We start from the raw sequence: 23,301 nt of genomic DNA, 5'->3' as shown, positions 1-23,301 counted from the left end.
TGTTTGTAATCAAAACCCAATTACGGTAATTGAATTGCCTAATTAATCATAATTAAAAAAAATGTTAATTTAGTTTATAGTCATAAATTTATCTTAAGTTTATATTTTTTTTTCAAAATTACCATTATGATTCTTGTCCCTCTTCTAAATATTTACTGATACAACCTCTTTCTTTTTTTTAATTAGGAATAATTTAAACTAAAAATAATTAATATAATAAATATTATGAATTAAATCTTATAAAAATAACAAACACCAATTCTAATTTTGATTTTATAAATAAGATGAAAGCAATGTACTTTGTTATATTTTAGCTCATTTATTTAGCGAACTCAATTTTTAACTCAAATTTAATAATAAATTAACTACATGATCAAATCCTAGTTCAATCTTTTATTATTGTTTGAAAAATTAATCTAACTATATGTATTTATCTATATAGATAGTTAGTTTTTTTTAAGAGATATAAATAGTTAGTTAATGTATTTTTTAAATACATTAAATATTTTTATTATTATATTAAATACATTGACTAGTAATATATATTTATATATGATGTCTATAACATATACTGCATTCAAATTAAATGCATGAAACATTAATAATGTTATATACCTATATATATATATATATATATATATATATATATATATATATAGGTATATAACATTATTAACACAATAGTATTTATACAAACATTAAACGACAGCATTTATTTTATTTATTAAATACTAGTATAATATACACAGTAATTAATAATATTACTCAATGTTATTAATGATATATATGTATTCGATGCTATAAACATAATAATAATGTTTTTAAAGTATATATATTTAATGTCATTAGAGTAGTATTTATAAAAATATTAAAGTTGATTAGGAGGGTTGTTATTGTTTATGTTTGATTGTGTGTGACATCTGGCATACATGCATTTTAGATTAGGATATATATTCAACAAGTTTAAAACGATTGATATTGTATTGATTCATGGTAGTTAGTCTAAGTGAGTTGAAACATTGATAACTTAGTTTTTAAATTACTAAGTTTCAACTCTACATCAATATAATCAACTATATTTTGATATAGTATACTAGATTGATCTTTTGTTCTTTTAGAATTGGGATTGGTTTGCATTTAGTAGACTATTTTTAATATCTAATCGACTATATCGGGTTTCATGAGTTTCTATTCTCACCAACAGTCGGTAATATGATTATAATCAACTATATGTTCATTAGAAAACCTAGGTGATGCGAAGAAAAATTTAATTGACTATCTTTATGACATAATTTGACTATTTTGGTTTTGAGACTATAAAAATAAGTTTCTCAAAAAACTTTATGTGTGACACTTTTTCTTATATTTTACATTGCGATTTTCGTTGAGAGACTCTCTAAATCTCTGAGTGTCATCACTACTTTGATAGTTGATGGGAAACATCTTTTTCAATGAGTGCAATGAATATTTGAAAATGATCATGAAGGCAAATTGATACTATAAATGATATGTTTTCAAACTTTCACATTCTTCACATATGAGGTGAAATTGTTCCTTGATCCGCATTTCTAATTTTCATTTTCATTGAGTAGATTTCTCAATGGTGTGGATGTAGTGGGTTTATTACATGTAGGTTTAGATTTTGATAGGTTTTCAAGAGTGTAGGCATTTGTAGTGTGCATTTTGATAGATTTTAAAACCAATTTACCCCTCTTTGTTTTGTGATTAATTTCATGCGTCATTATTTCTAATACTAAAGAATCTAATTGACTACCTTTAATTGGGCCTTTCCTTCAAAATATTATATTTTTTCAATCTATATAAGATCCAAACATGAGATCTTGCTTAAGAACCAAACTAGTATCATTTGGTCCAACGACTTGTTGGTAAAATAATATTTTTTAAAACTAATATCTTAAAAAGAAAAATATTTTTCTATAAAAAAATAAAATATTTAGTATTTTGTTTAAAATGATTTAATTTTTAGTAATTTTTATGACAAAGATTTGGTGTTGGTTTTGAATTATTATTCTCCCGTTTCCAAATGATTTTAATTTTTATAGAAAATGTTAAGATCCAAAAACAGACAGAATTAATTACAATGGTTTCAAAATAATATTTTTTGAATACTAATATCTTTAAAAGGAAAATATTTAGTACTTTTTTAAATGATTTAATTTGTAGAATAATTTTTATGACCAGAATTTTGTGTTGTCTTTTTTCTTTGTAAATACAGGTATTTTTTGACCAAGATTTAATGATGACTTTTTTAAGATATTGAAATTGATTTAAGATCTCAACTTCTCTTAGCAATTAATAAGATAATTAAGAGCATGTTTATGTAGGCGTCGGATCTCGTTGACACATATTCTAAAGCACTAGTTGTATGAGAAGCAACAATATAATACTCCTTATTTTTGCTTAAACGCTGGTTCGATGACTGAAAACGGAGAAACAAGCATGTTTTAAGTGGATGAAAAGATATTGAAGGAGAGTTATAGAAAAAGTTTGGTACTATCTAGCATTTTTTTTCTTCTCATATACTATAATAAAGGAAAAAAGGGCAACAAATTATTATAAATGGACTCGGTCATGGCAAAGACACTCTAAACGACAATTGTCTTCGCTTTCTATCTCAAACAAACATCAATAACCAATGGTTTCTTTAAGCCACATAAAAACAAGTCCTAACTTGTTTCACGCCATGTGTTGCTCGCAAGCCCACCGTGTTTCTCTCTAACGTACGTTTGGCATGTGTCATCACTGCATGCCCCATGCACATACGTCTAATAAATCATTAATCATATATATAATCACATCCTTTAAACTTTGCCTACACATCACGAAAATAAACAAATTAATAGAAAACAGTGTGTGTTGAAGAATTAATTAAGATGAGTCAGGAACAACCTCGGAGGGAGAATCACCAGGAAGACCCAAAAGGGTGGCGCTGTCGCCGCGATGCAATCGGTGGCATCGAAAAATGAGAGAGGTGGGAGCCGTTGATGGTGGCGTTAGTGTGACTGAGGTTGATCTTCTAGGGAGGCAAGTGATATCGGAGTACGTTGGTGGACAGGTTCTCCATACAAATAAACTCTGCTTATTTATTTGGAGTGAAGTTTTTCTTTTCATTTTTAATTCTTATTTGATTATTTGGTTTTGTAGGTTGTTCACAAACTAGAGGAAAAAGAAAGGAAAGTTAATAAGTTGGTTGAGGTATTAATTCCATCTTTCAACACAAATGATGATATCCTATATGTTTTACTTAGAAGTGACTTTTGATCGCCTTAATCTGTGTTCTATATGAAATTAATTAATTGACACAAAATTAAAAGTTTAAATACAGACTAATTATATCTTTTACAAAGAGTATTATTCATCACATCTATATGATGACTACCATTAATATTAGATGTATTTACATTAATTATTACTTTTTGACAGGAATTTTTTCATATCAATACCAAAAGGCTCGCCACCTTGTCTTGTTCAAGACATGGCTGGAGGTGGTGGAAGCGGGATCACCATAGGCGAAGCACACGAGGCCATCGTTTTGACCCTTTTACTTTTACTTTCTTTCATCCAATGAATGCAAAATCACCAGGTGTTAAGGCGCCGTATCTTCAGGGACCATTTTCTATCAATAAACTCCATTTTCCTTTCCTTTTAATTCATTTTTAATTATAATATTCTCTTAATTCTTAAACGATCGAATTGAAGCATTTTCAAAATTCTTTGATCTAGCTAGTTTTCTCCAAAGCAGATGGGTAGACGTTTAATTCCCCCCTACACTTGCTTGGAATGGCTACAACCAGGATGGTTGTAACTTCATGAAATTCTGATTTACAAAATAAATAAGAAATATACCTTTACTTTTAGGACGGTGTATTGTCTATTTAGACAATTTTTTAAAATTAATTTTAAGGTAATTAAATTGAAAATATGAGCAATAACTTATGAGATTAATTAAGATGTTGGTAAAAAATTTTAAGTAAAAATAAATGTGTATTTGCTGTAAAAAATGTATTAATCAATAAAAGCAATTTTGTTAATAATTAAGTTGTGTATAAAAATAAAATTGTATAAATTTTTATATGAATTTTGTTCCTATAAAATAAAAGATATATTTTTTCTTTTATAATAATTGAGATTTCATAAAATTGCACAAATCCTCCTCCTATTTTAACGTTTACAATAGTGTATCTTATAAAGAACACACTTTAATATTTTAAAACAATTAAGAGAGATTAGTTTAAAAAAAAAAAGAAATATCAGTCTAATAATTTTTAAAAAACAAAAAGAAAAACTAATAGAAAAATAGAAAAATAAGGAAATTTTGTACCATCTCCCAAAGCTTGAAAATATGTAATTTACGCATTCTTTAGTAATCTATTCATAGTTTTTTTAATTATAAAATCTCTCTTTATTAAGAGAATCGATATATGCAGATACAGGATATTGATTCCGTGGTTGAGAAAAAGTGATGAAAGAATGGAAAGAAAAGAGGTCATGGTTCAAATCTCTCATATTTCTAACACAATTAATAAGCTAATATCTGTCGATAAAAAAGTTGATATATTAATCGGTATTTTATTAAGAATATTTTATTAAAACCCGTCTTTATTAGAAAGTTAATATACTCGTCTCGTTTAATTTTCCTAGAATAACTTCTTAACAATCATAATTTAAGAGTATAACGTTGGAAAACAGGATTTTCTCTTAAGAATTAAGGAACATAATGCCTCAACTAAAATCATTAACTGAGATAATATCTACAGGCTGTTAGAACGTAGCACGTCAAATGTGTACAAGTAAACTATCTTCGTATCTGATTAGCTGAGTTTTAAGGTTATATTCATTGCAGTGACTGTATAAACAAAAAGAACGAGGATATATAGAATAAAGTATTGCAATATCCCAAATACTATGATCTTTCTTCTCTATTAACACTAAGTAAAAAACAGATAATTTATTCTCCAAAAGTTAAACCATCATAATTCAAACGTCATTGTTTTGATACCAAGTGTAGTTTTTCAAACAAATGAGGCGTTAAAGACACCAGCATTAAGAGGCATCCTACAATATTTTTTCCCAAAAACAGCTTTTAGGAACGGGGATGGAATTTAAACTATTTCTTCCCCAGGGGACATGTTCAAATCTAATTCAGGAATTCCGAAATATAATGCCCGTTTTTTTCTCAGTCTACAATCAATAAGATATTATACATACACTGAACATTTAAAGGACCAAGAAAGGTTAGCACTAACAAACAAAAAAATAAGGCCTGGGCCCGAGTTAAAAAAATCGGGCTCAACGTCAGACTCATAATATTTCAGTGACTTGGTACAACAAAATTGGCAATGCATGGGGCATATTGATCCTCTTACTTGGACCATTTTAACAGATTTCTTCCTCTTCTTTGCTGTTCCCGCCTTTAGAATATCTGGTTGTGAAAACCACACAATTCTGTCAGCTGCTCCATTGTATTGGGTTGGAGAAATCTCAAACGGTTTAATAATGGACTATGGGAAACTCTGATCTGTCGTAACTTAAGGTAGGCCAATCATGAGCACGTACCTGATGGAGCTGAGAAAGTATGGTTGACCATAATTTATGACAGGCAACAGAGAAGAGAAGACTGTGAAAATCTCCTATAGGTGGTTCTAGTGTAGTCTACAGAAAAAAAAAAAAAAATACAATCCTAGACAAGGGTAAAAGAAGAAAAGCTTGGTATTTCATAAGCTTAAAAATTTCGAAGAGAACAACTTATGAAATGGGCTTATCTGGAAGTACTCTTTTCACTTGCCAAGCTGAGCTTTTCCAGAGACAATTTCTTGGTGACTAATCGAAGCAGTACTTGCACCAGCTCCCGTATTCTTAATTCTCTGTCCATCAAAAGAACAAAATTTTGAATCAGAAAAGGAAGAAGAAAGAAATAGATAATGAAAAACAGGAAAAAATAATCTCGGTTATCGATCACTTAATTTTCTAGAAATGAAGGTCCCTTCCAAGAATATAGTCTTCGTTTAAACAAACACTTGATATGATTATAAAAAGAAAGGATATGTATTGTTGGACATGTAGGCAAACTATGCTTTCTGCCATTGTGAAGTGACCTAGCGTCTTTTGAACTAGCTTGTGCTGTTGGAGGTAGTTGAGATTGTTCGACTACTATAGAAGATTTTTTAGTACTCATTATCAAGTTTTTTTTTTTGTAAAAGGCATGTATAGGATAAACAAGAACTGTGCAACTTTTGTTTATATTTAGTGTATATCAAGTTTTTCACAAGTCTTTTTCAGCGGTTATGTGACTTTTGACTCCTGTGACAGACTTGTATCTTCGGCCCCTTATGGGTTTAAATCTAACGACATCTAGGAGATTGTCTAGCACTTTTTTAGCATATATATATATACTTTTTTTTTCTTGCTTGATTATTAGTATTTTGTGCTGTGCTTTACAATTGCTGGAGAATATCTTATAATCCTTTTAGTATCTCTCTTTTTCCAAATTTCCCTTTTTTTTTTTTTTTCTGAAAATGAGAGAAAATAGAATTAGAGGTTAAGAAAATATAACATTAATGCATAGTATGAAATCTCATTTAAATAGAATTAGAGGTTAAGAAAATAGAACATTTATGCCTATTATGAAATCTCATTTCCAATCTCCAACCAACCCACGGACATCCACTTGCAAAAAGATTCCACGTGTGTGCATGCCATATATAAAGCATGGTCGGTCAAATCTATAGTTACTTTACCTTGATGTGACAAGTTCACAAAGGGAAGGTAATAGCACAAACAGATGGGGACGGTTGTCATGCTTCTCCTTTTCCTCTGCTAGGCCAGTTCTCAACAATGGGTGTAAAGGGAGAATGGGTGCTGCATCTGGATGAATTACAAGATGTGCCAGTTCTTGGAGAACATAAATAATTTCATCAAGTCTTGCTTTTGGTAATGGACAGTCACCTGAAGGAAAAAGAAAATAGTTAAGTAGGCAAAAACTGGGAGATGAAATGAAGATGATTGATGTTGTTTGTCTTTCATTAAAATAGAAGCACACCTAAGCCATTTTCATCTGTCAGAAACCTGCTCAAGATGTATTCACATCTGGTCATGAGCACTGTAATTGAGATTTTGCTGACTTCAGATCTTGTCATATTCCAATTGACTTCATTAGAATAACTAACAAAACATAAAATCGGTCAACATATCAAGATAATATATATAGTAAAACTAAAAAACAGAGAGAAGAAAATAAGGACTCGAGATCAAAGCTAGTTAAAATAAACAATAAGTATAAAAAGCAAGAGGGGGAGGGGGGGTCAGGAATTGATGGCAATCTTATACTTAGCTAGGGCGAATTGATCAGGTCTCTATTACAATGATATGGCAGGAATTACTAATCAGGCACCTAAATAATTAGAATAATTTTCTTCTGATGAAACTACATAAGTCATGCATTCATCAGAATTTTTTTTTCCCAAAGAAAGTAGTCAATTGCATACAAAAAAGCACGATAAAGGGTATAGATTACTAGAAGCATCCATGATATCTACACCATCTCACAGAAGAGACATGTCTACATCCACGACATCAAGTAAAAGATACTTTACATTCAGAGTTTAGATATTAGAGAAAATTTTCTAATATGAACTAAAGAAGGTTTCGAAGGATGGCACCTGCACAAAGAAAATAACTTCTGTAAACAAGTCAAGGAAAATCTGCTGCAGTGAGGAGGCATAAGCTCTACAGTCTCAACAGGTAATGAGCATGTGCGTGATGCACAACGGTCCAATGTGGAGACCAGTCGCTGCAGAATCTGAGAACATGCACATTGTTAAAACATGTGAAAAATTATCCAGTAGGATCTTAGTTATTTAGAATATTTTAGAGAATCTTATATTATCTCTTAGGATTAGTTTCCCTATTTCTTTGGTTTCCATATCTCCTTATATTTCACAATTTCTTTCCTTATTTGATTAGGATTAAGAGTCTAGTATCAGTATAAATAAAGGTCGTTGCTTTATGTTTTGTATCTCATACAACACAACACAATAACATGACTATATTATTCAAAACCTCTATTCACATTTTCCTCCCTCAATACCTAAAACGTTATAATTTCAACAATATTAAAAAGGATAAGTAAAATGTCCCACCGAAACCTCAAGCTAATGGCAGCTCCATTCAACTACATAATCTGGAGTGCAAGAAAGCTCAAAACAAGTCCATTTTGGTGACTTTTGCAGCAAACTATGCAAACAGCTTTAGTACCAAAAAATATATTATCAAAAACCGAATTAATTATTACTCAAGTCATGCATAGGAAGGGATGGGCCGCCATTCAATAATAGAGCTAGATCCAATAAACAAAATATAAGAATAAGAACTCTAATATTAAATGAATAGATAATTTTACATGTTAGTTTCTCCACAACAGTGATACAGAATGATAAGAGGTAGTAACACCACGTGCCAATATAATCATTGTAACGAGGCAGAGTCATATTTTGCAAGAAATACAACTAAAACTTATAAATAATTTTAAATATTTCTATTTTTCATTATGGTGGGAATCTTCTGTATCAATTTTTTCCAATACTTCTTTTATAGCTTTATGGATGATGATTCAAAAGTTAGCAATGCAATTCTTGGATGAAAGCTTTTGAAGTGTACGTACATCATACTATCATTGATGAGATAAAATATATTTATTTTGAGGATATGGGTAAGTGATGGGGAACTTGTTAGAAACTGATACTTAATTATAGAACAATGTGACTAGCTAAACAGTAGTCCTCTGTAATTCATTAAAACAGAAAAAGAAAAGATACCTTATGCAACCTCCCCATCAAATCCTCCTGTAATTGTCTACCTCCCTAAGATCTTGAATTTCATGTTTTATCTCCCTTTCCTAACAGACAACTTCCTTTTCTTGCTTTCCTCTCTCGCTCTCTTCCATGTAGACATTCTGTTATTCCTGTAATAGAATTTTCCCTCAGCTACCACCATTGCCAAGGTGGGTTGGTTCCATGGTCCTCTTATCACCCTTCCCATTGTACACCTTTGTAATAGGAGGTCTAACAGTAACTTGAAAACTATTGGCAGCGTAAATGTTTTTGCTTCTAGCTCCATGTGTGGTTACATATCAATTTATTCCTATTGGGCTTCTTAATGCTTAAGTATCTTACATATTGGGTTGAGAATATGATGGCAAACAACACACCCCTTAATATTGACCTGGTAAATCAAGAATGTCGTTTTCTTCATGAAGCCTGATCAGCCTAGTCAAACTCAAACTAGCAAGTAGCAACATACAAATCTAATGCACACATAAGTCAACCCTCTATTGCTTTTAATACCCCACCAGAGTACCAGTAATACATTGGATGCTCATGTTCATAACAACTTCATGAAGTACAAATTATAACTAACAATACTATTGGTGAAGAACTTACATCCAAAGGAGTGTCAACTGGCAGCTTAAGGATTGTGTCACCAAGAATATTTAATATTGACATCTCAAGGGACTCATCAGCCTCTAGCACCACTGCTGAGAGGGAATTTGAAGGAAGAGCTCGTCCACAATATCCAACTAGGAATATTTCATAAACATCTGCAATTTCTTTCCATATTCGTGTTCTGACAGGTTTGCTAATGGTCGAATCTGGACCTCCATTGATTAATTTGGTAACATAGTCAATAAGAACATGGTTGAAAGCTTCAACAGCTAACCTCCAAAGTGCACTATCTGGATTGTCTCTTCTTGTTGTCATACACCTGAAAAGTTAACAAAATAGTATTATAGCGCAATACTCATGAATCTATAGACAAAAAGGAAGATATTATAAACGTATCAAGCAGGTGAATATCTTCAACCATTAGAGTTGCATATTTTATGGCATAAAAAAAGAGCCGACCAAATGGTAAAAAGTTTTCAGCTGACAATTCAAAGTGTAAAATATGTAGCTTTAGGAGGGGCAACTTCAAAAGTTGTGGGTGAGTGAAGCAGAATGTATTTCTCTTTTTTCTCTCTCACTCTTAACAAATTATCAACTACTTTTTTCGTTCCTTTCTTCTTCACTTTGACTCAGGGAATAGAAGAGTTAGTGAAGCCAAAAATCTTTTTCTCCCTCTGAAGGCATGCAGATTATAATAAAACTTAAAATATTCAGAATCCTTTCCTTATATCTCAACAGATAAAGGAGGAGAATTCCTACCAACGAAAAGAACTTCCAGGGACACACAAGAGTAGCATTCATCTCGAGCATGACATGCCAAGTCAGTTTTTCCCGAGTTTCCAAATTCCAATTTAAACATTTTCAAAATCCTGATGTTTGTAGCTATAGTTAACCTATAAAGTCTAGAATCCACTATCCACAGAAATAGGGTCTCAGCATTTCCTGGGTACAGTATACAAATCTTTCCAGCTAAATTTTTAAAAAAAACTCTCCGACCCTTATGTGAGTTATCCTATCCTACCCCTTAACTGTAAGTAACAAAACAGAATCGACATTAAGAGCAATTACTACCTTCCAAGGCTTTGAATAATTTCAGGGTATATAATATACTTTTCGACAGCAGGTGCCTGCAAGAAAAGATCTACTAGCACGGGAACTAGCTTTTCTGCAAATATGTAACTAGGAATGGCTGTTATGGCTGCAGTTGATCCAGAACCTGGAGATACTGCTATTTTGTTGGGTGATATTGGAGTAGCACCATTAGGTGCATCATAGTTCACCTGAGAATCTGCAAACACAAGCATAGATCTTATACTAAGGAAAAACTGAAAACTAGATTAGATACAACCAGACACTTCCATAACTAAAATAAGATCATAAACTCTTGCTTGATCTATTTTACCATCCTCATTCTGTAAATATGAATCTTGTCTAGGAAGATACTGCAGAAACTCTCGAAGAAGAACAGGCCACATAGAAGATATGTGCTCTGTTGGACGTAACAGTGGTAAGATTTCCAGTATAGTCCGTAGCACAGGTGGGACATTCCCCTAGAAAAATGCAACATCACATTCATAAGCAAGTTTCTACTAAAAATGAAAATTCTACTACAACTACAACTACTAAATAGGTTCTTTGAATAACACTGCAGGTACTTGTTATATGTAAAATCATTCATATATGCTTTCACCTAACAGCTCAAGTTTTTTGCATAGTTGGTTGATGACAATTTTTTCTTTTAAAGCAAAGCAAGATTTGAGACACCTAATGCTTTTGGAAAACAAGACTACAAAGAAGTCACTTGGAATGGGACACATTAGAGTATTAGAGTTAGTTGTATAACATGTTTTCTCAAATTGTTCTAGTAGCTTCTGTTTGGGCCTTGTGCCTTGTTAGTTAGCCAAGCTGCGCCATCTATATATTGATGACTCTTTCCTTTGTGTCATTTCAACCAATTCATGATGAAATAAGTTAATATTCAGTTACAATTTTCTCTCTCTACCTCTAAAACTCATCAGGACAGCATATGCTCATAAAACTTGTGGATTTTTTCCTAATATGATTGTTGGTAGACCATATATTAGTTTTTTTTTTTTCCTTTTCTTCCACTGTGCGAAGAACTGAATACAAAAGTGAACAATGCATGGGGATACTCCAAGTTAACACTTCAAAATGCCTGCAGTGTTTTTACAACAACAAACTCTGTGGCTATGAAGGGGTTATAAGGTTTATTTGGTGGTGAAGGGAGAAGGAAGGGGGCTATGAAGGGGTTATAAGGTTTATTTGGTGGTGAAGGGAGAAGGAAGGGAGGAAAGGTCGTGGGTTCAAATCTCCCCTACTAACAAAAAAACTAACAACTGAAATTGATAAAAAAAAAAAAACTATGCAGCTATGTTAGTATAATTAAGGATGCCAATAAAGTCAAAGGATTTTTTTTTGAATGTACAAAAAAGAACTCGCAAGTACATAATACAATAAGTTCACAACTTATTGGTAACCATGTGTAAAATTTAAGGTGTATGAATAGCATAACAGTTACAATTTAGTGACAACATTTGATTGCATAGTTAATTTAATTTATTTCCGAAGCACATAATAGGTTAGGTTCACAACGTTTAAATAACAAGTACTCAGTAAAGAATAAATGTGATATTTGTAATGTATTGTGAATTAATATATTTTTTTTCATGTTATGTAAAGAATATTTGCTTGCTTCATATTCCCCGGTATTGTTGGAAAAACTAATGAACATAATAATAGCGGTTCGAAGTTCCAACTTACAAGAGAATAAGAAAAAAATATAAGAAATATTAATAAAGTTATTAGAAAATGGACTTACAAATTCCATTTCAAAGTTATCATTAGTTAACATGGCTTGCTTCACAGCCAAATCTATGATTGCTATCAACTGCGTGTATGCAACATCATTGAATAATCCTTGAGCCTGCACATAAAGCTCTCCTGATAGACGATCAAAATATTAAGTAAATCAATCTCATGAAATCTGAATAATACTATCTAAAGCTACTTGACTATGGGCATAAGGTACAAATAAAGGAACGACTGTTAATCCATAAGCAATGTATACAGAAAAATAAAATCTTAATTAAATGGAAATTGATATATTACCAAGACCATGCAAAATCTCCTGCATCACTTTATCAGCAGCATTGCCACGGTAACTAGAAGGCTTTCTCAGAACAAGCTCGTAAACATCAATTACTAAAATAAGGTAAGGCATTGGCATATGTCCCTAATTCACAAACTTCTGTCAGTACTTAAATGAGTATATTTCAACTAGTTCTGCTTTCTTGATTCTTATATTTGTTAATTGATTAAAAGCCAACATGGCTAGTGTCAAAGATGGTTGAAAATCAAGTCAGTTATCTATTCTTCATCTGCAAACAGAAGATCAGCTCTAATTCAAACCATTATCCCTACCTTCGACGAATGAGAGTTAACAGTTGTCTGCAAACAATTTATTGCTGCAAGTGCTACCTCTTTACTACCATTTAAAATGCTATTCTCAACAAATTGAAGCAATGATTCCCAGCCTACACAGAACAAAATTAAATCAGGACTACTTGTAAATTACACCAAATTAAAATACCAGATACATGATCTTTTAATAGTGAACCCACCAGACCAGAAGTTACTTAAGCTTGTGAAAAAAGGAAAGAACAACCGTAATATACGTGCAATTCCACCCAAAACAAGCACAAGAGTTTCATCCCACTGCTTCTGAGCCGTGTTACGACTGCAAAATTCATTAGAATGTACACATATATCAAGTGATTTTGGAAAGTGTTATGAGATTGCTGAAGTAGTTAACTATAGTGCACCTATAGTGAAAGGTTTATGCAGTCATGGTATCAGCATAAACACTGGCTAGAAGTCAGTATCATATACACTATTTCTGAGTTTTTCAATCCTACTCTCTAACTTTTCAGTCTCCCTATACCTCAACATTTTATTAGAACTATTTACCCTCCTCTCAGTTTCTATGTGGGTTTTGTGGATCAAAAAATCATATTACATATTCACTTTCTCGTGGTTTAACACATGAGCCATCATCCATTGATTTCATTGCAAGTTGTGGACTGTCAAGCTAGTTAAGTTGTCATTCATTGATCTCTACAAGTTCTTTGCTAACTTTGTTAGTTTATTGCTAATTGTTCTTGAAGCTCCTACAAGTAGATTTGTTAATTGCAAGTCATGATTCTTTGTTTTTGGCAGAGTTTTAAGTCTTCAGTTTATCAAGTTTGGTTTATTGACTTTATTCCAAAGAAGTTGAAAGCTTATTGTTGAAAATCAGAATTAATATTCTGATTATATTAATAATATCGGTTAATAGGCACATTATCTTTGATTTACAGGAAACAAAATATCCTCTATTTATGTGTAATTAACCTATATAAACACACATCCACTATGTACTTTGACAGACAGTTTTTACTCAATTTCTCTTTGTTTTCTCCTATTTTGACATGGTATCTAGATCCTGACATAGGAATAATGAAAATCGTGCCCCACTGGTGACCTATGATCCTCGGTGGACCTTTCAGCTCATCACCCTTCTTCCCATGACCTGTTTCTGCATTCCGATGAATTTTCTGGCTTCTTCTCCAATCATTGGTGCAACTCCGGCGATCACCAACTGGATCTGGATCCCCCTTTGCCAATCTACTCAGTCATACCAGCATCAACGTCAAACTACTTTTTACACGCTCTCACATGCTGATTTTTGCTGCACCAAACAACACCTCTTGTCGGTGCTTCCCTGGCATGTGGCGGCATGTCCAGCCACATTTCCCATCTCCATCAGGCTCACAAAGGCCATTCAGTTTCGGGCCACTTCGTTTGTCAGGCCTTATTTTCTGCACTTTTTTGGTTCGCAGTTTTTGTTCCTGTCTCTCTCAACAATGGCTTCCACTGTCCCGTCTTTGTCCTACATGCACTGGCCCCGTCTTTATCCTAGATGCACTGGCCCCGTCTATTTCCCAGATGTACTGGCCCTTGTGTTTCTCCTAGATGCATTGACCCCAGTGAAGTACCAGATGCATTGTCTGTGTCCCAGAAGCAGTGGACTTAGTTTTACAGTTTAAATAACTGTGTCTCCAATATTGTTGGTTTGAAGCTTCCAAATGTAGTTCTTAAGAAGGTCGGAACTTGCTTTGCTTGCCATAAATTTTTTTAGGCTGATGGTTATTCCAGCTCTTTGGCAATGTTATCTTTGTAGCAATACTTCCTGATTTCGCCAACATTCCTGAGTTGTCTTTCAAACTATTGTTTTTTGTGGAGCTCAATTTTTATTTTTTATTTATATGTTGGGAATAAATTATTTCTTTGTAACAAGCTAAAGCTTAGTAAGTTTCCGCTTGAGGGGTAGTGTTGAAAATCAGAATTAATATTCTGATTCTATTAATAATAGAGGTTTATAGGCACATTATCTTTGATTTAGAGGAAACAGAATATCCTCTATTTATGTGTAACTAATGTAATTAGCCTATATAAACATGCATCTGTTGTGTACTATAACACAGTTTTTACTCAATTTCCCTTTGTTTTCTCCTATTTTAACACTTATAAAACCTTCAGCTTAAGGGAAAATGCCAATCAATATGGGGAAATTTAGAGAAGTGTTGCAGGATTAAGAAAATAGGTAGTCTTATGTGCACCAAAACTACTGGCCATGGGGTACAGGTACCATAATTTAGTCATATTATGATATTATCATCAGTATAATTCATTTCTTTTCAATTTCATTATGGAAAACAAAAAGTGTAGTATAATTAGATAATACAAGATCCGGAACTTCAGGGATCGGCATTATGTACACTGTTCCAGACTATTTTCAGTTAATATTTTTTCCCTTATTTTTTTCTCCGCCTTTCATTCTCCCCATCTTCTCAAACAAATATATCACAGTCACTGAGGCTACAAATAAACAAAATAAGTAATACAAAATCAATGCCAATTTCAAATACCTATGATGTATGAGCATGTGAACTGCTTTTCCTCCTCGGGTTCCAAGTTCTTTCCCTTGCCATTCATCTTTTGATGACGTAGCAGCCTACCCATCAAAAATCAAATTCAAAGTACATCAGCTTATGATCAAAATAATCTCTCATTTCAACTTCCAGTAGATACATCTATACCATATGAGAAGCACGATCCAATGTAGGAAATACATAATTCCAAAGACAATCTTCCCACATGCTCTTTGAAAGCTTTTGCCCATGCGTTCCTAAAGTTTGGAACAGTGTCCTGACAGCAGAATTCCTCACCTGCAAAACAAAACTTTCAGTGCCAGAAAGCTTTAACATCCAGCAGCAATAGTAGAGAGAAATAGAAGTTTGATGGTCTATTTAAATGGGTTTTGTTTTATTGTCCAAATTTCCCTAATTGGAATAGCAGTAGTAGAGAGAAATGGAAGTTTGAAGGTCTATTTAAATGGTTGTAAGTTGTAACATTTATTTAGGGAGAACATTAGGTTTATGAATTATGGTCTCGTCTAGGTTATGCAACGAAACCCAGTTGTGAGCACAAGGGACCAAAGGAATGAAGCCTAGATTTCTGCTATTTTATGATTTCTTTAATTTTCTCTGCAACACTATCATTTTCTATGGGAGACAGCAGTAAAGTTTCAACTCATCAAACAATAGTTCCTTTCCTTAAGCTTCCCTAAAACGCATGAAAAACTAGAAAGCTAATCACAGATAATGTCACTGCTCCTTATTTGACACTCATTTTGTCTGCAAATCTCCTTTACTCTCACACAGACCCTCTAAACCTTAATTCTTATTTCCCACCCATCCCATTTCCAATCAAAGAACTCATACTTATGATAATAAACAAGAAACAATAATTATGAGTGGTTTTAAACTTAATGCAGAAATCAACTACATGAAGTCTCCTTACTTCTCACTTGGAAAATAAACCCCACCATTCCTCACAAATGATTCTGAAATGCTGCTTGTTCCATTTCATACAAAGAAGAGAAGCTTCCCCAGTACCTAGCCCTAGATGAAGCATGCCATTATACAAGAAAATATTACATTGGAATTTTCGATATAACAGTTCATGTGCTTTCACCCAATAGCTTAAGCTTTTGGGGTAGTTGATTCAAGACATGGTATTAGAGCCTCAATGGAAATGTGTTCTAGAGTTTAATCCTTGTTGCACATTGTTCTACATAAAAGTTAAATTTCAGCATAAGGTAATATAGGCATTTATATTGTCCTCGCCTTAAGTCCAATGGGTTCGGGATGTGTTAAATATAAAACCTGTCACATAATTTTCCCCATTGGATTAAGCTTTTGGGATGGCTAGACCATGATTGGTCATAAGTATCTTCCATCCACCAGGCTAGGCTTAGCTTATCAGAAGAGAAAAAAATCATATTCACATAAACCAAAGGGGAAAAAACATCGTCAGTTTGTTACCTCTAAAAATTGCTTATGACAATCCTTCAACCAATGTTCTCATCAATACTACTTATATCAACTTAGAGTAACGAAGCCATTGACTTTCATAATTACATTTTCAAAGTTTATCAAAAACTGAAATGAGTGATACCAAGATTCAAAAAAGAAGGGGCAAGTTATGAAAGATTCATACGCACATAACTGGTACTCTAAATGAAACTCAATTGTTAAATAGCAAAATGGCAACAAGGGAATCCATCTTTACACATAAGAAATGTTTCCTCTTTCATGAAGTCCTTTCTGGTAGAAAGCAATAACAAGAGGAGAAAAAAAGTAGAAAATTATAAAGTAAAGCAAGACTAGAAGTTCATTAATCGTACCTCTGGTCTCTCATCTGCCCCAAGGTTTTGAAGTAATGAGAATACAGAGAATAGAAGCTTCTCAAAATCAACACCATCTACAGAAGCCTGGTCTCTCACATTATTAGAAATACGTGTTTGATCCTCCATCTTTTTGCTGTCTATCTGCTTCACTGTGGAACCAACACCTGAAAGGTAGAACCATCATAGGACTTGGTATTATAGCAGAATAATAACAGGTTAAGAACAGATAGCTTGACAACAAAATATGAACCTGCTTCCTTTTCTTCAAAAGGTCCATTGAGAAGGCCCTTTGCAATGAAATCAGTCATAGTCCACAGAAGTCCAACTGCTGTCAAGCTTATGTTCAACTCAGTCTTCTGAGCACTGTATGCTCCAGTCACATCAACACATCTGTAATATGTAATAATACATATTAGACAACAGAAGGAGCCCATATAGGAGCAAATATATGTGTGTATTTATGTGCACAGGTCTACACACACAAGCATGTTAGTATGTATGTGTAGCATTAGTACAACTCTAGAATTTGAGTTAGGCCTAACTAAACCACAAAAGTCAGCTTATAAGATGAGAATTGCCCATGCCTTTATAAGTTATCTTTAGCTATATCTATAATTGATGTGGGAACTCAACACACATCCCTCACACCCAGGATTTAATATCTGAAGCGTAGAGATTTGCACTAGGAAAGCCATGGGACCAAGTAGATTTTTGAGCAGTTAGGGGTGGCCAATATCATATCTATGATAGGCTATGATACCATCTTAAATTTGGGCTAGGTCTAACTCAACTCCAAAAGCTAGTTCATGAGATGAGGATTGCTCAAGCCTTTATAAGCTCTCCTTTGTTCATACCTATAGTCAATGTGAGATCTCAACAACAACATTCAAGAATAAACTCAAAAATGTTTCTTTCTTCTTCTCGGGATTGCAGCTCACTATAGAATCAGAAAATAAAAGAAATCATATATACACATGTATACAGTATGCATGTGGGTAAGGTGAAACATGAGATCTCACACTTGAAGGCAGTCTGTAGGTAAAGCAGACAGTCCATCGTTCATTATCACTCTTAGGTTCTAGAAAGAAATAAAAACAGGAAAATTAGTACATATGATAATGTTACAGAGAAAGGATAATACTAAAAAAAATTAAAAAACCGGAGCATATGAATTATTAGATCAAATATTGAACTACAGCAAGTCTTGCAGAAAACTTAAAATAAGCACGAAGCATAAAAAATAAGATTCAAGAAATTGTAGAGTAATGAGACATAAGACTCAAAATAAACCACTGGTACTATTCTATATATATATAATACTCCTAATTTTGCTGAGCAAAAAAAAAAAAAAAAAAAGAATCAAGAAAAGGATACATGACTAAGAGATTAAACCAACAGGAGAGTAATAGAATATATTCAAACTGATGATAATGAGATAATTTGAAATAAATCCTAAGTTAACTTGTAGAATGTAGAGTAATGAGAATTGACACATAAAATGATAGATTAGATTCATGTTTTGAAAATTGAATATATAACGTATGAATATTAAATTCATGCCTTGAAAATACCGAATATAACAAAAAAATCATGATGATGTGTGTGCCCACAAGTTTTTTGGACATTTAATAGTTCAAAAACTAAAAAAAAATAGACAAATCAAAAGTACACAGGAATTTGATGCCAAAAGTGATATAGAATAAAGAAAAGAAAAAGACAAAGTCCAAAAAAAAAAACACACCAGACTTATCTGCTAACATTAGTAAAGAAACAAGGGAGAAATCCAGCAGATGCAAATCAAGGCAGAAGAGCTTTAATGATGATATTCATTAACTTTAGAAGTAGAATTCATAATCCATTTTTTTGTAATTTTAATGAATTCAATTTGGCTGAGTTATGTGTAGTCATACTCAGATTAAAAATAAAAAACTATATTGGAGTACTGTAAAGGAACTGCAGTTATTCAACTGCAGTCCTGGGTAGTTAGTTTACCTGAGTTAGTTTGCTCAGTTAGTTAGAGTTAGTTAGTTAGAGACAGCTGTTGACAGCTGTCCTAACTACAGCTGTCTCTAACTAACTCATTAGTCTATAAATATGAAGCTGTAAGCATTGAGTTAGTTGGGTTAATGAAACTGAATTTCTCCCCTTTTTCATTTCTCTGTTATCAATTCTAATATGCTATCTAGAGCCTAGTTCGATCAAGCAATCAACGATGGCAGAATCAAACAATTCTTTTCCCTCCTCTTCCGCATTTCCTAATTCCTTTCCCTCTTCTTCCGCTTCCTAATTCGGTCGGTGAAAAGCTTGACGACTCCAACTTTCTGTTATGGCATCACCAGTTTGAACTGGTGATCAAATCACACCGGCTTCAACATTTTGTTGCAAATCCTTTGATTCCGCTGCGATTTCTTCCTGATGCTGATCGTGAAATCGGAAAAGAAAATCCAGCATATGAAGTGTGGGAGCAACAAGATCAAGTTCTCCTCACATGGCTGCAATCGACGTTCTCAAAGTCGATTTAGTTGCGCTGTTTGGGAAGCATACATTCCTATCAAGTCTGGGAGAAGATTCATGAATAGTTCAACAAACAAACGTGAGCTCAAGCAAGGCAATTGTGCACTGAACTGTGATCTATGATGCTCAAGGATAAGTCGATGTGTGTGTTTCTTATCAAAGTTCAGGAGATCGCTGATTCTCTTGCTTTGGTTGGTCTTAGAATGTGGGTTTGGACTTAACTCAACCCTAAAAGCTAATTCATAGGGTGAGGGTTGCCCCTCAATTATATACTCTATCTTGGCCGTATCTCTAACCAATGTGGGACTTGGATTTTTCGCAATACATCCCTTCATGTCAGCACTTTTGGGCTTGGTGCGTGGACAACATAGTGGGTGACCCTTTGAATGGATCTAGGATAGGCTCTAATACCATCTTAGAATGTGGGTTTGGGCCAAAATCAACCCTAAAAGCTAGCTCATGGAGTGAGGGTTGCCACCCACTTATATATTTTATCTTTGTCTTATCTCTAGCCAATGCGGAACTTGGGTTTTTCCCAATAGTTGGAAGCCTGATTTCTCCTCAATAGCATGTTGATGCACTGCTCGAAGGTTTTCCACAAGGTTATAGTTCTGTTATTTCAGTAATTGAAAGCAAGTTTTAAAGGAGTTGAGAGAATTTGAGATAGAAGAGGAGATTGAGATTGAGAAAATCAATATTATTCAACCCAACTGTAACTAATTACAAAGATGAATATTTAGTTGGATAACTGCCAACTAACCTAACTGTCAACTAACTTAGGTTAGTTGACAGCTGTTACAAATCTGTTAGGCACTAACTGACTAAACTATCAACTGATAACAGACTAACTACTAACTACTAACTACAGTAGTTTGAAAAAAAGTTAACTGAAAGAAACAAAAAAAGAAACACTGCGAGTAATGTATACTCTCTTATAATTCCCCCGCAAGCCCATGAGGGGTTGGAAGAATGTCTTTCAACTACTCTGAGCTTGGACCTGAATGAAAGAAATGAAGAAGGGGATAGAGCCTTGGTCAGAATATCAGCTGGTTGATCCATAGCAGGAACATGGACAACATTGAGTAGTTTTGGTGAGAACTTTCTCTCTGACAAAAAATAGATCCAACTCCATATACTTGATTCTTGAGCGAAGAACATGATTATAAGCTAACGAAGCAGTGCTGGTTTTGTCATACAGAATAATAGGAGTAGTGTAAGCTACTTGGAGTTCAGAAAGAAGAGACTGAATCGAAGTAACTTCTGCTGCAATAAGAGCCATGCTTCTATATTCTGCCTCAGTACTAGACCTTGCAACAACTGATTGCTTCTTAGACCACAAAGAGATGAGATTAGGTCCAAGAAAAATAGCAGCTCCTGAGGTAGACTTCCTATCATCAGGAAAGTGTAGACCCCAAGAAACAGTACCCTTAAGCTACCTTAGAATCCTTTTCACAGCCAACCAGTGTTGCTCAGAAGGTATAGACATGAACTGACAAACCTTGCTGACAGAGAAACTAATCTCTGGAATTGTTTTTTTTTTTATCTGCAAAGATAAATATATATATATAAATCTGAGTACTAGAGGTACAAAGGTTACAAGATTAGTAGACACCATACATTTGGTTCCAATTATCAGACTTAATGTAGTCTTGATAGGAACCAATATCTGGATACAAAGATGAGTCTAATTTCTACTGTTAGTCTATTGTGCTATCCTCAGCTAATAATCTCTGGAATTGTAATAGTAGCATACTGCAAAGCACAACTATGGACCTATATAAGGTAGGATCAGAAAAATCTTCAAAACCAAACATGGTCAATTTACAATCCCCAACCATAGGAGAAGAGATAGGATTTGATTCATCCATTTTAGTCTTGGCCAAGAGATCTCTGATATACTTTGATTGGGTTATAATGAGAGAACCATCATTCTGTCTTTGAAATTCAATACCCAAAAGATAGTCCAAGTCACCAAGATATTTGTGGGAGAAAACATAATTCAGTTGTGAAACAAAAGACTGAATCAAATTGGTGTTGTTACCCGTGATGATGATATCATCTACATAAGCTAAAATGTAGACAATAAACTGATTCTCAGAAGAAAAACAAAGAGAGAAGGATCACATTTGCTTGAAGAAAACTTGAAACTGATAAGAGTAGCTTTCAGTTTGTCAAACCAGGCTCTAGGAGCCTGCTTCAGGCCATAAATAGCTTTATGTAATCTGCACACTTGAGTCTTATTGGAAGACACAAATCAAGGAGGTTGAGTCATGTAAACATCTTCCTCAAGATTGCCATTGAGAAAAGCATTGTTGACATCAAGCTGTTGAAGTGGCCAGATGTAAGAAATGGCAAGAGAAAGAATCAACCTAACAGTCAGTTAATTAGTTTGCTCAGTTATTTAGAGTTAGTTAGTTAGTGACAGCTGTTGTAACCAACTAATTAGTCTATAAGTATGAAGCTATAAGCATTGAGTTGTTTGGGTAAATGAAACTGAATTTCTCCCCTTTTTCATTTCTCTGTTATCAATTCTAATAAAGATCATGCCATCATTTTCAAAACCAACATCAACCTCCCTAATACACTGGAAGTTTGTTAAAGGAATGGAGCTTTTTTTTTAAAAAAAAAAGTTGTGAAAAATATGGAAAAAACCAAGGAGGTTTATGTAGGTTTGGATAACAGAAGGAAGGTATGTAAAAAATGAGGAAAACAGATGGAAGGAAGGTATTAATAATAAATAATTTCTTTTGCTATTTAATTTTCCTTTGGTTTGGATAACAGAAGGTATGTGAAAAATGAGGAAAATAGATGGAAGGAAGGTATTAATAATAAATAATTTCTTTTGCTATTTAATTTTCCTTAAAAAAGGAAAATTAAATAGCAAAAGAAATATAAATAAAAAGCTTACAAGTATAGAGATTAGAGAGAAAGTTTGAAGGAAAATTGCAAGAGTGATTTTCGGAATCAAGATCATAAGTAACTAGAATATACCAATAGCCCCATTGCAGAATTAAATGCTGCAAACTAAGTCAGTATACCTGGAAGCCAAGAGTAACAAGATCCTTCTCTGAAACATCTGCTACATACCTTACAGTAAGACAAAGGTACATAGATTAACCAAAGGATTACCAATAGTGAGGAACATAAGGGCATAAGAAGGCCAACCTCAACATTTCAAGTATATTAGGCCAGCTGTAATGAAGTTTCTCTCCATATCTCTGAAAGAATTTGTATAAATTAATATCATGTAAACAAACAATGAGGAAATAAAAATGACAAAGAAACTTGACCAATCAGTAACAGCATTACCTCTAAGACATGCAAAAGAATTTTCAAAGATCCAACACGAACATCTACACTTTGAGTAGAAAAATAAAGAACCTTTAGTGGAGATATGACAGAACATTCAAGAGACCTCAACTTATCAAGATTGACTTCCATCTGCATATTGTAGACACACATTAAGTCCTCTTTTAATAAATTATGAATGCCAGGCATAAAAATGGTAGAAAGTCT

The 23,301-nt window shown here is 33.3% G+C and overlaps 2 protein-coding genes across 5 annotated transcripts in view; one reads left to right on the top strand and one right to left on the bottom strand.

The window, feature by feature from the left end:
* The first annotated feature begins 2,828 nt into the window (after positions 1-2,828).
* LOC114401634 lies at positions 2,829-3,734 on the top strand. The gene is made up of 3 exons (XM_028364200.1): positions 2,829-3,076; positions 3,166-3,216; positions 3,445-3,734. The coding sequence occupies exons 1-3, from the start codon at positions 2,984-2,986 to the stop codon at positions 3,679-3,681; spliced, it is 381 nt and encodes a 126-aa protein (XP_028220001.1). The 5' UTR covers positions 2,829-2,983; the 3' UTR covers positions 3,682-3,734.
* A 1,330-nt stretch (positions 3,735-5,064) lies between these two features.
* Positions 5,065-23,301, bottom strand: part of LOC114403777 (protein MON2 homolog) — a 38,057-nt gene continuing 19,820 nt past the window's right edge. For 3 of the 4 annotated variants that reach the window (XM_028366934.1, XM_028366932.1, XM_028366933.1), the window contains 19 exons: positions 23,095-23,226; positions 22,951-23,003; positions 22,824-22,872; positions 18,291-18,349; positions 17,522-17,661; positions 17,269-17,435; positions 15,620-15,748; positions 15,449-15,534; positions 13,103-13,218; positions 12,903-13,015; positions 12,591-12,714; positions 12,301-12,422; positions 10,864-11,011; positions 10,533-10,749; positions 9,459-9,780; positions 7,680-7,819; positions 7,061-7,182; positions 6,759-6,966; positions 5,065-5,885 (listed from right to left, as the gene is read on the bottom strand). In XM_028366934.1, coding sequence (XP_028222735.1) covers positions 5,780-5,885; positions 6,759-6,966; positions 7,061-7,182; positions 7,680-7,819; positions 9,459-9,780; positions 10,533-10,749; positions 10,864-11,011; positions 12,301-12,422; positions 12,591-12,714; positions 12,903-13,015; positions 13,103-13,218; positions 15,449-15,534; positions 15,620-15,748; positions 17,269-17,435; positions 17,522-17,661; positions 18,291-18,349; positions 22,824-22,872; positions 22,951-23,003; positions 23,095-23,226 — 2,553 coding nt within the window. In that variant the 3' untranslated portion in view covers positions 5,065-5,779. The remainder of the gene's footprint in view (positions 5,886-6,758; positions 6,967-7,060; positions 7,183-7,679; positions 7,820-9,458; positions 9,781-10,532; positions 10,750-10,863; positions 11,012-12,300; positions 12,423-12,590; positions 12,715-12,902; positions 13,016-13,102; positions 13,219-15,448; positions 15,535-15,619; positions 15,749-17,268; positions 17,436-17,521; positions 17,662-18,290; positions 18,350-22,823; positions 22,873-22,950; positions 23,004-23,094; positions 23,227-23,301) is intronic. The other variant, XR_003664697.1, reaches the window with a different exon arrangement.

Source organism: Glycine soja, chromosome 20, assembly GCF_004193775.1.
Source record: "Glycine soja cultivar W05 chromosome 20, ASM419377v2, whole genome shotgun sequence".
Lineage (NCBI taxonomy): Eukaryota > Viridiplantae > Streptophyta > Magnoliopsida > Fabales > Fabaceae > Glycine > Glycine soja.
This window is presented reverse-complemented; position numbering and strand designations above follow the sequence as displayed.